The following is a 12,245-nucleotide window of genomic DNA, read 5'->3' as shown; positions in this document are numbered from 1 at the left end:
AGATACAACAGCCAGAGGGGAGGGGGCTGCTAGAAGGGTTAGGGAGATGGAGAACATCTCGCAGGTCAGGAAACTTGAAGGTTTGGCTTCAAGCTTAGAGAAAGAAAGTTCTTGGGTTCAGCTTAGAGAAAGAAAGACTGAAAAGGGATATGATTACTACCTATAAATACATGAGGATGGGAAGAGGTGGAACCGGGAGGAGGGAAAGAAAATAGCTATAAACTGATCATGAACAAGTTTAGGCTAATTTAAAAAAATTAAGAAAATTTGCACTGAAGTCCTGGAATAGCTCTGATAGAAGAAATTCAAGGAAGATAAACCAAAACTGATCTTATGGTGGAGCCTGACAATTCTGTGAAGGATGACAGGATCCTTGCCCAGGCAGGGGACTGCAGAAATCTTCAAGTCCTGCATCACTTCTATTAGAGAACTATACTGCTATCAAAGTTGAGTGTGCAACAGCAATTCCATTATAAATCAGACATTTGAAAGGCTCAGTTCCAAACAAATTCCATCCAAGATGAAGCTCCACATCTTAAGCCAACACTCTCTTTATTTGATTTAGATGCTTATAAATTCAACAAGATTAAATGAGTCATTTAGGTGATTTCAGGGTTTCCATTCCTGTATAACTAAAACCAAGTAAATTTTAGGGAAAAAAACAAAGCCTTATACAGACACAATAGATCTGTGCTACTCCATTATGCAGTTAAAATCTTCCAAGCCAAGGATATTCAGATTGAGAGATATAATTGCAATAGACTCAGCAATATAGGGAAAAATGCAAGAGGGGTATTTGTGTGCTCCAAGAAGCCTATATCGTTGAACCAACAGTGTCAGACTTTGAAACAAAAAAATGTGTCAGATTCGTTTTTCAAAGGCTTATTTTTAACCTTCTTTTGGAAACAGGCAGGGAAAAAAAATCCTTAAGTCTTCTAGGAGGAACCTTCACCTTTTAGTTATTATGCAGAAATACATAAAGTGATTCGTTCTTTTCCAAGGGGAAAGCATAAATAATGATACAACACAAAAGCATCCAACAAACTGGCAAAATATTTAACATGCTGAATTTTATTGATCTTTCTTCAACTACTTAGTATTCACACTTGTTTTGGAGTCTACATAAGCATACTACTGCTCTTATCTGGGAAGTATTTCCTCCTCTGATCAATAGCAATGCTTTTTTTTTTTTTTCTTCCTTGCTTTCAACTGCAGTCTGAAGTGGTAGGTGAAACTTAGTTTGTTGGAGAAATTAAAATACAAGGCAGGCCGATGCCCTGAAGACAACCTGTGAAGCTACACAACTTGTCTACCCTATTTAGCCTTCTCTGAAATATTTTCTGACCTACTGACCTATTTGAGTTCAGTCTCCTGCATAGCCTGATCAGCTATAAATACTTATTTTTTACCTCCTTCTAAACACATAATGATATAGATACAGATATGCATAATGTACACCTAGAGTAGGCTAAAGTTACATGCAAACTTATATTCTACACATACTGTAACATCTTCTGTAAGCCATGATCTGGCAAACACATACGTGAACACTACATCCAGATAGGTCTGTTCCAGTTGCACTTAAGGGGAAAATAATACCAAACCTTTTGACACACAAACAGAAGTTAGAGAGGAGAGAGGAATTAGAGGCTTGTTTGTGCAGCAAGGAAAAGATTCAAATTAATCCTCTGATGCCACTTCAAGTGAATGACGTACCAGAAGGGAAAGCAGCCAGTGTCCAGTAGCAATGATACATGATGATGTAATTTGGACTTTCATGATAGACATAAAGTGAACAGGATCGAGGATGTATCTCCATCAGACCCTATTTAAGGCATCATTAGCCTGGTTCAAACTCGGAATTTTCAACCAGGCAATGCAAACTGCCATCATTAAACCGTAGAAGTAACTGTATTAGCTGGCAATAGCTGAAGTCCTTTATCCTAGAGAAGGGATGAACCACTAAGCTGGGGGAGTTTCCACAAGAATGACCCCAGCCCATAGTGGCTTGTCCCTCTATCTTCAACACCCTCTGCACTGGCAACAGCATTTGCTCCGTGAAGACCAAAGAGTGAGAAATGGACCTCCAAGTCATGAGCTCAAGAAGCACTTAAAATAAACAGCACAAGCTACAGTTTTCACTCGACCTAGGACGTTACCTAGACAATACTTCTCTCAGAAAATACCCTGAAATTTAGCATAAGTCATATTTTCATATTTTACAGCAGGTATGCTATTTTTTTGGGGGGGGGGGGGGAATTCTGCAGGATTATGAACAAGGTGTTTGGTAACTGCCCCAACTGGGATAATTATCTCTTCACTACTGTCATAAATCAGACTACCCAATTATTCAGTATAGAAACAATTACGGTTTAGGTTATGCATAGCAAGTTTAAGAGACCACATTTTGTGTTTGTTTTGGTTTTTGAAGCTGGGGGCAGTTAGATAAAGCCATGGCCTGTCAGTTGGTGTATCTGCTCCCTGAACAGACAGGCCGTGAGATAACAAACAAAACGTGGACAAAACAGATGGATAAAAACAGCAAAACATCTAGCCTGCTGTCCATCATGTACAGGCACTGCCAGGATGCCATAACAGAGAAGCAGCTTCTACAAAGGAAACAAATTCTCTTCATGGAAACAGATTTGCTTCTAAATGACAAAATAACTTGTATATTATAGTAGATATTTAGGTAGAAAGACTTAATTGTAAGGTTATCCAACCACCTTGTTCATTTACCAATACAAAACACATGCAGAAAAGAGTAAAGAGAATATTGGCAAGCCTAATGCTTGTGCAGACGCAAATCTCATTATAGTAATAAATCAGAGTCTGAAATTCTAAAATACACTTTTTTGGGCTGAAAGAAGTGGAGAAAGTAGCCATCAGCTATTAAAATTTACTGTTTTCTCTTCCCTTGTGGCAGTCAAATTCAATTCTCTGAAAGTGTGGAAAAACTATAAGGAACCTATGAAGTTATCGCACTTCACACAACCAAAATCACTAGTTTATTTGGTGTCCCTTGGAAATGAGCGCAACAAGTGATGGAATTCTTATGAACCCCAACAGCACAATTCGCTTCCTACAACCAGCTCCTACTAGCACTAGTCAAAATAATCTGCACCTCAAAATCTTCCCTACCACCTCTGGTCCTAGGTCTACTCCTATTCAATGTTTACATCACAGCTTTTTAAACAAGAAGAATCCAAAAGCTGGTCTTGTCTTTGTTATGTCAGTGACAGCAAATTCCACCCTGCATTACTTTCTTCTTTGGAACAGTGGCTGTATCAGGTATCATCACTGTCACCATGTTTTCTAAATTTAAGCTGCTTCTGCCTACATGACAAAAAAGGGCACAGGAGCTTACACTAATGTTGTGAGCAACAACAGACATTTTACTTCCCTCAGACTGACTTTTCCCAGGAAATATTTTCAAGGCAAGGAATATTTCTCTGTTTGATTTTTCATCTGACATGCTTCAGGTCATAGACTTCAAGGTAAACTACCCAAATACAGACTCTAGCACTGAGATGTAACTTAGATTTTGATGGGACAAGTTTTATTTGGTTCCATTTTGAGTGATCCATAACTCTAACTTTTAAATCCTGAAGACATAAAATGTGGATATTCTGGTTTTTGGGGGTTGGGGTTTTTTGTTTGATTTTAGGGGGTTTGGGTTTTAGGGTTTTTTTTGGGGGGGGGTGGTTGGGTTTGTTTTTTTTTCATTTGATTCTTCCATTGTTAGTTTGTATTCTGCTATGCTGCACAGAACCTTTGAACTCTGTTAAATTCAGAAATAAACTCAATACCAATCCCAAATCATCTAAGTCCATTGAGAAATGCAAAGTATTAAGCTATGAGCCCATAGATAGAAAGAAGGCTAGGCAAATAAAAGAAAGTCACAATACTTCCATTCCAAAACCAAGAAAACATCAAATTATTAAAAGAGGGTACCATATCCCCATTGAAACACATGCAGTAAAAAAGCCTCAATTCATGTATAACTGAAATACAGATGTTAAGCATTTATTTATCAAAAGGCTCAGATCAACTAACAATAGCGACCGACTAACCACTTAGAAATAGCTCCTGCTAGACCTAGCTGAAAGTGATACCCTAACTGGGAACACAGGTTTGATGAAACTGAAACACTTTGTAGGTGCAGGTCAATTTAATCAATGTTTCTGACAAAGGAGATTCCTGAGTAGTCATTCACACAATTCATTAATTCTAGCAGAACTAAAGTAGAGAAAATAAAATAAAAAGAATGTACCAGCCTATGCTTCTAAAACTCACTTATCCTTCCATTAGGTTCATCCCCCGAAGGATTTTCACAAGCATCAGTTTTCAAACACATTTGACTGATTGTTTAATGCAAAATTACTTTAAAGTGGGAAACATTTGCATCCTATCTCAGACTCCTACTTACCTTGTCAACATGTGGGTGCCAGTATTCATCATGTGTTGTCTTGGCTTCAGTGTTGTTTATTCTCGAGAAGAACGTTGGCTTAGTCAGGTACATGGAAGCAGAGCTGATACCAAATGCCTGAGCAATCCTTTGTTGAATTCTCTGTCTCACATCACTGCAAAGAACACAACACAATACAATACAGCATGTTAAGTGACACACCTCTCTCCTGCTTTTCCGGTATTCTCCTTCATTTACTGTTACTGCTTCTTCAGAGCTAAGCTTCTTCCTTAGCTAATAAATCATGGGAAACATATACCCATACTTTCCCTCTTATTTTGCCTTAAATAAAGGAGGTCTACTACACCAAAAAAAGAGACCTCCCCCCGCAGTGTTTTGGGTTGGGGTTTGTTGGTTTTGGGTTTGGTTTTTCTTTTAATTCTCAGAATATCAAGAAAAAGAAACTATTTGTCCCGTGGCCTAGGTTTTAAAATTTATTTGTGTAAACAGTCTGTTTTCCTGAAAAATTCCACGCATATCTCACTGTTCATTAAACTACTGAAAAGATTAAAGTCTTTCACATGTATATTTTTAATCCAAAGCAGATAACTAGAAAGTAGTATCTTCAATAAAGGGTTGCCTCTGGAGCACCTTCAACTATTTTTACACTAATTTTAAATTAACCGATGAAGCCTCTGGCACCATATACCTCAGGGTTCTCAGTCAACATATGTATTGGTATCATAACTAGATTTTCCTTAAAAATGAATGCAAGATGTCTTTCCCAACTATTTCTACCCTTGCTATCCCCTGTGTTTCTTGGGAGACAGGAAGAAAAGAACAGGATTTTTATTTTTATGATTATGAAAACAGAAGACTAATAATCACACATGCGTTACTATACAGAACTGCTTAGAACTGCTTATATAGCAGCATCCATCCTTCAGGATAGGTATCGCTGCATACAGGGCTAGAACAGGACCACCTAGAACTGCCAGCCTTAGTTCAGTCAATGGCACTTTTAGAGAAGAGATTTGTGATTAATAAAGAATACCACTGGCACATCTCACCAGTAAACACACAGAGCTAGTATTTAACTTTGAGGAAATTTAAAAACCAGCAAAGAATGCAATAACACAATGAGATGAAATGAAAATGTTGGGGTTTTAAGATGTAATCCTCTATGCTTCTCAAAAGCTTTATATTGTTTTCTCCCAACTTTAACACATTCTTAGCTATTGTATTAGTCTTCCTTCCCAAGTGCTTCAAAAGCAGCACGCAAACAAGGTATTCTGAGTAAACACACCTCTGAAGTTCTGCATGGAATTAAATTAGTAGTTTTGCATCTTTTCTGCATCAGACATTTCTCCACTGGGTAGTACTAAACTTCAGCATAATTTTCAAGAAACGTTTTTCCCAAGTATTTCTCTAGGGAACTTAAACAGTGACTAAAAAGAAGTGACAGAACTAAAACCAGACCTACAGTGTTAGGCTGTGAAAGTCACCTCTTAAAAACCATTTCCACAAGTACTAAAAAAATCCTAAATATTCATTCTGTTCACATCTTGTCCCTCACCAAAAATAAAAATAAAAAACTACATACAGATCTGACTTTTAACCTGTCTCACTTTACATTTTTAGGGGTCTAAGCTTTAGGAGTCAATTCAAGCTCAATTAAATTCAAGCCATTTTACATGTGAAATATCAAAACCATTAAAATGAAGTTAGAGGTGAGATTTTCAGGTATTTACATGGCTGCATGAACTGAGGTTTCAAGTTGAGAGCTACATAGCGGTAGAGCTGGTAAAACTGACATCAGGAAAGGATCAACAGGTCCTTCCTCTCATGCCTGTGGGAGCCTGATCTTTGTCTCTCTTCTTTCCAAGAAATAGGACTACAGCAGAGGCTGCCTTATGTTTCCCAAAAACCGTTAAATGTAATTACTCATTTCACTTCATGTATTGAAGGCAGCTGGCACTTTGAACAACCCAACACAAGAATTAATAGCCTAACCCACAAATACTAAAGCAGCATATTCCCTGGCTCTGACACCGGCTGGCCACTTGCATCAGCCAGCTGGAATATATCTACTCTGAAGTAGTTAGGCCATAGTCTTGACATAACTTTAAATCTCTAGTAGTTGTATTGCTCTCTAAGCAGTACAGCTTCCTCTTTCAGGCTGATGCCTTTTCCACTTTTAAAAGCTTTCTATTAAGATTTGCTGCCTGGTGTTTATAAGGCTCCGTTAAAGCTTCACTCCTCTTTGAGACTTATGTGCAATTGCTTTGGGCAAGACTGCATGTTTTGCAAACCAAGCAGAAAGCAAAGCTCTACTCAACTCTTCCTGATAGACAAAAAAATGCAACCAAAAGTCTACCTGGTTTGGACCAGCCAATGGGTTACCAAAAGAAAAGGAAAATAAACTCAATGGTTTAAGTATGCTGCAAAGAGAAAATAAGCATTTTTTTCAGAGGATAAGTTTGTTTTTTCCTGTTTATAAATCAAGTAGGCAGGGGAAGTAGTGAATAGGAAGACAGAATAACGAAGCAGTTGAGGTGACAGGTCTAAAAGTGTGACTTTAAGTGCTATCCTGGTCTCGTGGAAGGAGCTGCCGTCAGCTGACCCAGGTAGCTGGTTTTTGGGTGTGTAAGCATACTGCTGGCCTCTTATTTCCCTGTGCGCTATTGGCTTCAAGTATTTCTTCTAATCACAGTAGCTTCTTCAAGTGCATGAGGTGACAAGAAGTGCGGACCTTGCATTTCTTTAGTTGACTTATGTGCTCCTGCCTTTGCTTCCCTGTGAGCTGTCATCCTACATTATCACAGCATCACTCAAACTTAATCAAGACAATCATGGCATATGTAGCAGACTAACATGAATTTTATGCACATAAATAATTTGCCATTCAACAAAACAAATGGTAAACTATCAAAAAGCCCCACTGATTGTCATAGATCTTGGACTAGGCTTCAAAAAACAGGTATTTACCCTTTGCACTTAGAGCTGTGCTAACACATAATACAGACACACCATGATATCACATGTCCAGGGAGCAAGTTTATAGCAACAGCCTGCCTTCAGGAAAGAGGTCAACAGGCAAAAGAATACTGACTATTCACATCAGAGCTCAATGAGCAAGAGGGGTTAACTTGCCTATAACAAAAAGTTGAAAATAACAAAGCAAAAAGTAACTTTGCTTGATGTGCAGTCTGCGAAGTCATAAAAAAGTTAAGTCTCAGGGGAGAGGACGCTTAATCTTCTAGTTTGCCTTCAGTGCTCTCAAACATATTTGTGAGAGCTGGGGAACAATCAAATTATTTTTTTTTAGAGCCTAATCCAGGACATGCTGAAGTCAGTAGGAAGTCATTTATTAATTTCAATGAACTCCAAATCTAACATGAAAAAAACAAGCAAAGTAACCCAAACTTATGTACTGGTCACTGGAAACAAGATCTCTTTCCAGCAAGCTTTGCTCATACGACAAGCCCTTCACAGGATGACCTTTCTAAAGGGAAATGGTAGGGACAGAATGGAAATATTCAAGACTGGATTTTTTTTTTCTTCCCCAGTGTACACACATCACAAAAAATACATGTAATCTACATTGCTGTAAATTGGGTATTCCCAAAGTTCAGGCTTGAATTTAAGAGGTACAACAGAAACCTATGTAACATATGATGGAGCAGAGTGACAGGCCACTTCTGCCTCCCTATTTTTTCACATCCTGTGGACACTTTTAAATTAAGCATGAAATACTATCGCGATACACAAAGTGTCATCTGATACATCTCCATCAAATGCCCAAGCAGTTTATATTTAATACAAACTATTAAACTGGAAAAACTGTGTCTACAAATATGCACAACATTTATTGCGCTGTAATGCAGTGCAAAAATAACCCAATTATAGAGAATCAACAAGGAAAAAAAAACTAAAAAAAGGCTTATCAGTCATGAATAAACTGCACATTTCCACTGATGTTTGAATGAATAACCCATATGGCAAAGATTTGCTGGAAGCAAACTCCAAAGAGAAAGAGGAATACCTTTTGAGTGCCTAAATGCTTTTTTCTTGCTCCAGTATCTACCATACTGCTCAAAAGCTACAGGAAGTCCATGAAATTCCTAGTTGAGCCAGCACAAAGATATCATTTCTACACATAGACAGTGTTTAATACCTACTTTCTAATAATGTGGCATCAGTCAAGTCAAATACATAGGCACTATAACCTAGAGAAGAAAGTGGAAAATACGCAAGGGAAGACTGTTTCTCAAGGTATGTGAATAACAACCAGGACTTCTCACTTTGTCATATGTAAGTGGCTGCAGTTCAAAATAAGTTTAAGAAAGCCACATAAAGTATAAAAGAATTTATGCTTAATGTAGGGGGTGGAGGGGAATCTAGGTGCAGAACACTGATCTTCCTAGAAAACATTGCATTGCACTATCGTAACTAATGACAAAGTGATCTTAGCTTGTAGCTGGAGTAAGAATGCGTAAAAAAGATCTGTTTACAAGTTTGGTGCCAAAGGCAAAGGTAACTTTGTGCTGCAGGAGCTATGTTTTGCAGGGTGCTTTGCAATAATCTTGGTTGCCCTTTGTACCACATCATCACATTTACCTCACTGCAGGAGACAAACAGGTTGACAAACTTATCAGTGGAAACAATGACCTCTGCTTCAAACTCCATAAGGTATGTCATGTCCCTCTTTGCGATAGCAAATTAAACACTATACATGGGAATCAAATGTTTACCTTGCAGTAGGAGCAAAGGCATGACTTTTTAGAGATCAAAGTGTTCCGTAGAATCCTATAAAACATGTATCTGAACACATACATCTGTGTACCTCAGCTCATTCTGTGCCCAGTGTATGCCAAATACAGCACGTAGCTGTTTTCAAAAATAGTATAAAGTCCCTTTTTAGCCTATAAAAACTCTTCCGTACAGCCTGCTTTCCACTAACCTGGCATTTTCAACATTTATCAATATCATGACTGCAAGTTTTTCTTTCCCTTCCCTGCTATTCCAGACACAGCCTACATAGTCTATTGGTAAAACACTTAAGGACAAACACACGTATTTCAGGTTTAAATCACATGACAAGATAAGCCACATTTCAGCTTAGAAAGTGCTATCAAGAAAGCAATGAATGAGCCCAGAAATTCTGGCTACCTTGGATCTGGTACAGCAAGAGCCACAGTGTTCCCTCAGTCACTTCTCATATGCACCCAGAAAAAGCAGGAGCCTCAGGCAGGAGCTTCCCCTCCCTTCTTGATCCTGGCCCACTCATTCATCATACTTTTTCCTCCATGTCCCCCATATTTCAAAAACTGTTGGGAGAGCTCTGGTGTACTATAGCTACAGAGAAAATAGTTATTTATGCTGGAGAATGTAAGCATTCATTTTCATAAACACAGCAACTATTCTATCACTCAAACTGCTTAGGGTGTACCTGGCTCCGATCAGATACACTAAACAGAGATCTGCTATGATAATAAATATACAAGTACAGCACCCAGTCAACAATATAAGTAACAAATGAATCCCTCCCAGAATTTGCCAGCAGCAGTCCTTGTACATTTACACTGAGTCACTGGATAATATCAAAATGCACAGGCCAGACTTGGGGAAAGGCAGAACAGAACTCCCTGAAAAGAGTACATGACCACCTTCCCTAAAAGCAGTTACTGAAATCTGTTTTGGAGTCAGGGTGATGAGGAAGGAAAAAAAAAAAAAAAAAAAGCCAGCGAAGTAGCTAGGAGTCTAAGGAACACACAACTTAAGAGAAAGGATGTTCACTAGATTGTAAAGTTGCCAGCTTAATGTATCAGCAGCAGCATAAAGGACTGAGTAAAAGAACTGGAAGTGCCACAGAAAAATTTCTGTAAGATACAAGCTCTGCTGGACCAGCAAAAAAAAAATGCACTGTTAGGAGTCACTGCAAAGTGTGATTCAAGTACAGTGACAGGAACACTCAAAGCTTTACAAAACTAAACAACTTCTCTAGCCCACTTGTCAGCATCTCCACACTGTTCCCAGTGAAAAGCACCCAAGGCAGTAGAAGCAAACAAGGCAATACGCTTCTACAGCCAGAAAGTTTTAACAGAAATCTCACATGCAGAACAAATAAAGGGAGAAAGCACATTATCAGCTCTTCCTCTGCTCCTTCTATGTCTCTACCTTAAGAAGTTGTAAGATTTTTTGAATAAATCTTTGATAGTGCCATTTCCTGCCAAAGTCACAACAAGCCTTAAACCAAGCATCCAGATTTAAAGGTCTCTTCTGGATAAAGATGCATCTATTATGTGAAACAAGAAGAATTGCTTGGCAGATGGTGATTAAAGCATCAGCCTAGAAACTGTAATTGATTCTGAAGCAACATAATTTTGACAGAGACAGTTTAGAAACCATCCTCCTGGCTCAGAATGCCTACTCAGATTTGTTATTGTTGCAATCAGTAATACTTAGACATGAATTACATTTAGTTATTTCTCTCAAGAGTGTATTTTTAAACTGGCCTTGGTAGGTAAGTGAAAGTAATGAAGATAAACGCTCCCAAAAATAGCATAAAATTATTCATTAAGAACATAAGGTACTACGGTCCATGTTAAAGCACTGCCATTAATAAGAACAGAAGCATTTAATAATATATTTTGTAGTAGATTGATATCCAGCAGACTGAAACATCCCCTATATTGGCATGAAATGCCAATGGAATATTGATGTTCCCTAGCAGCTGTCTCATCTCACAGTGCAAGGATCAGAAATTCATAAAAATTATTGAAAAACTGTTTCTGTTCATGTGAAACAGAAATATTCTTTAGTATGACACTCCCTCCATACACTCATGTTATTTCTACAGATTCTTTGATATTCTACAGAATGGAAGGCAAAACAGAGACTATTTTCAAAATATTCTCCACTATCTTGGTGAGGTATAAACTATATATTTTCTTTATAGAGTCAAAGTTAAAAAATAATCAAGAAAGCGTCTCATTTTTGTGATTTTTGGGGGAAGAAGTAAACACATTATCAATGAACTTCTTTAAAAAGACAACAGTATCTAAAAACAGTAGTCAAACAGAAATAAGCTTTAAGTGGTTAATATTTTAAGACAAATAAAATTACTATACTAATAAACCTATTTGGCTACTTAATACTATTTCTACCACTAGAGGGAGGTCATATTCCTTCAAAGCCAAGAAAAAAAAGAGACAAAAAGAGTTAAAATGTTCAAGTCAGGTACATTTTAAGTTGTGAGAAAGCACTGAAATGCATATCTAAAGATTTATTGTGTGTAGTCAACAAAGAATGCTTGTTCCTAAATTTTTGGCCCCACACCTTGACAGACACATGGAACTCATTAGGTTTGTTGTCTTCGTTAAGTATATGAGCAGCTCTACAGGAAAGCTAAAAGCATCAGATGCCAAAGCTATTACATTATAGCACTATTTTATATTCTGCCTTCTTAGGGGGAAAGTATGCTCTGCTTCTCTAGCCAGAACATTAGTAATTTGAAGTCCTTGCACTTCCTGCTTTACCATTTTTAATGTTTTGCTACACTTCACCCAAAAAACCTCCAAGTTCCTAATGTAATAGTAGCATAGGATTGTCTTTATCATCTAACACAACTCTTGGATAACATGTGTTAAATAGGAGTTAATGTTGAAGGATTTTATAACCCAGCTATAATGTTCCAGCAAATAACCACAGAACTCAGATGAAGCACCTCTCCTTGCTCGCACGGCTGGCATCAACCCCTTATGCAGAAAGGAAAATATGTGGTGCTGCCATCATTCTGATTACATTTACACCATCAATACTGTCCTGACGTTGG

The 12,245-nt window shown here is 37.9% G+C and overlaps 1 protein-coding gene across 1 annotated transcript in view; it reads right to left on the bottom strand.

Moving 5' to 3' along the window:
* The window catches only part of OGFOD3 (2-oxoglutarate and iron dependent oxygenase domain containing 3), a 48,198-nt gene that overhangs the window by 18,895 nt on the left and 17,058 nt on the right, over positions 1-12,245 (bottom strand). Inside the window, exon 7 of the mRNA XM_030014040.2 lies at positions 4,430-4,583. Coding sequence (XP_029869900.1) covers positions 4,430-4,583 — 154 coding nt within the window. The remainder of the gene's footprint in view (positions 1-4,429; positions 4,584-12,245) is intronic.

The sequence above is a fragment of the Aquila chrysaetos genome, chromosome 5, assembly GCF_900496995.4.
Source record: "Aquila chrysaetos chrysaetos chromosome 5, bAquChr1.4, whole genome shotgun sequence".
NCBI classification, from domain to species: Eukaryota; Metazoa; Chordata; class Aves; order Accipitriformes; family Accipitridae; genus Aquila; species Aquila chrysaetos.
The sequence above is the reverse complement of the archived record's forward strand: the minus strand, read 5'-3'. Positions and strand labels throughout refer to the sequence as shown.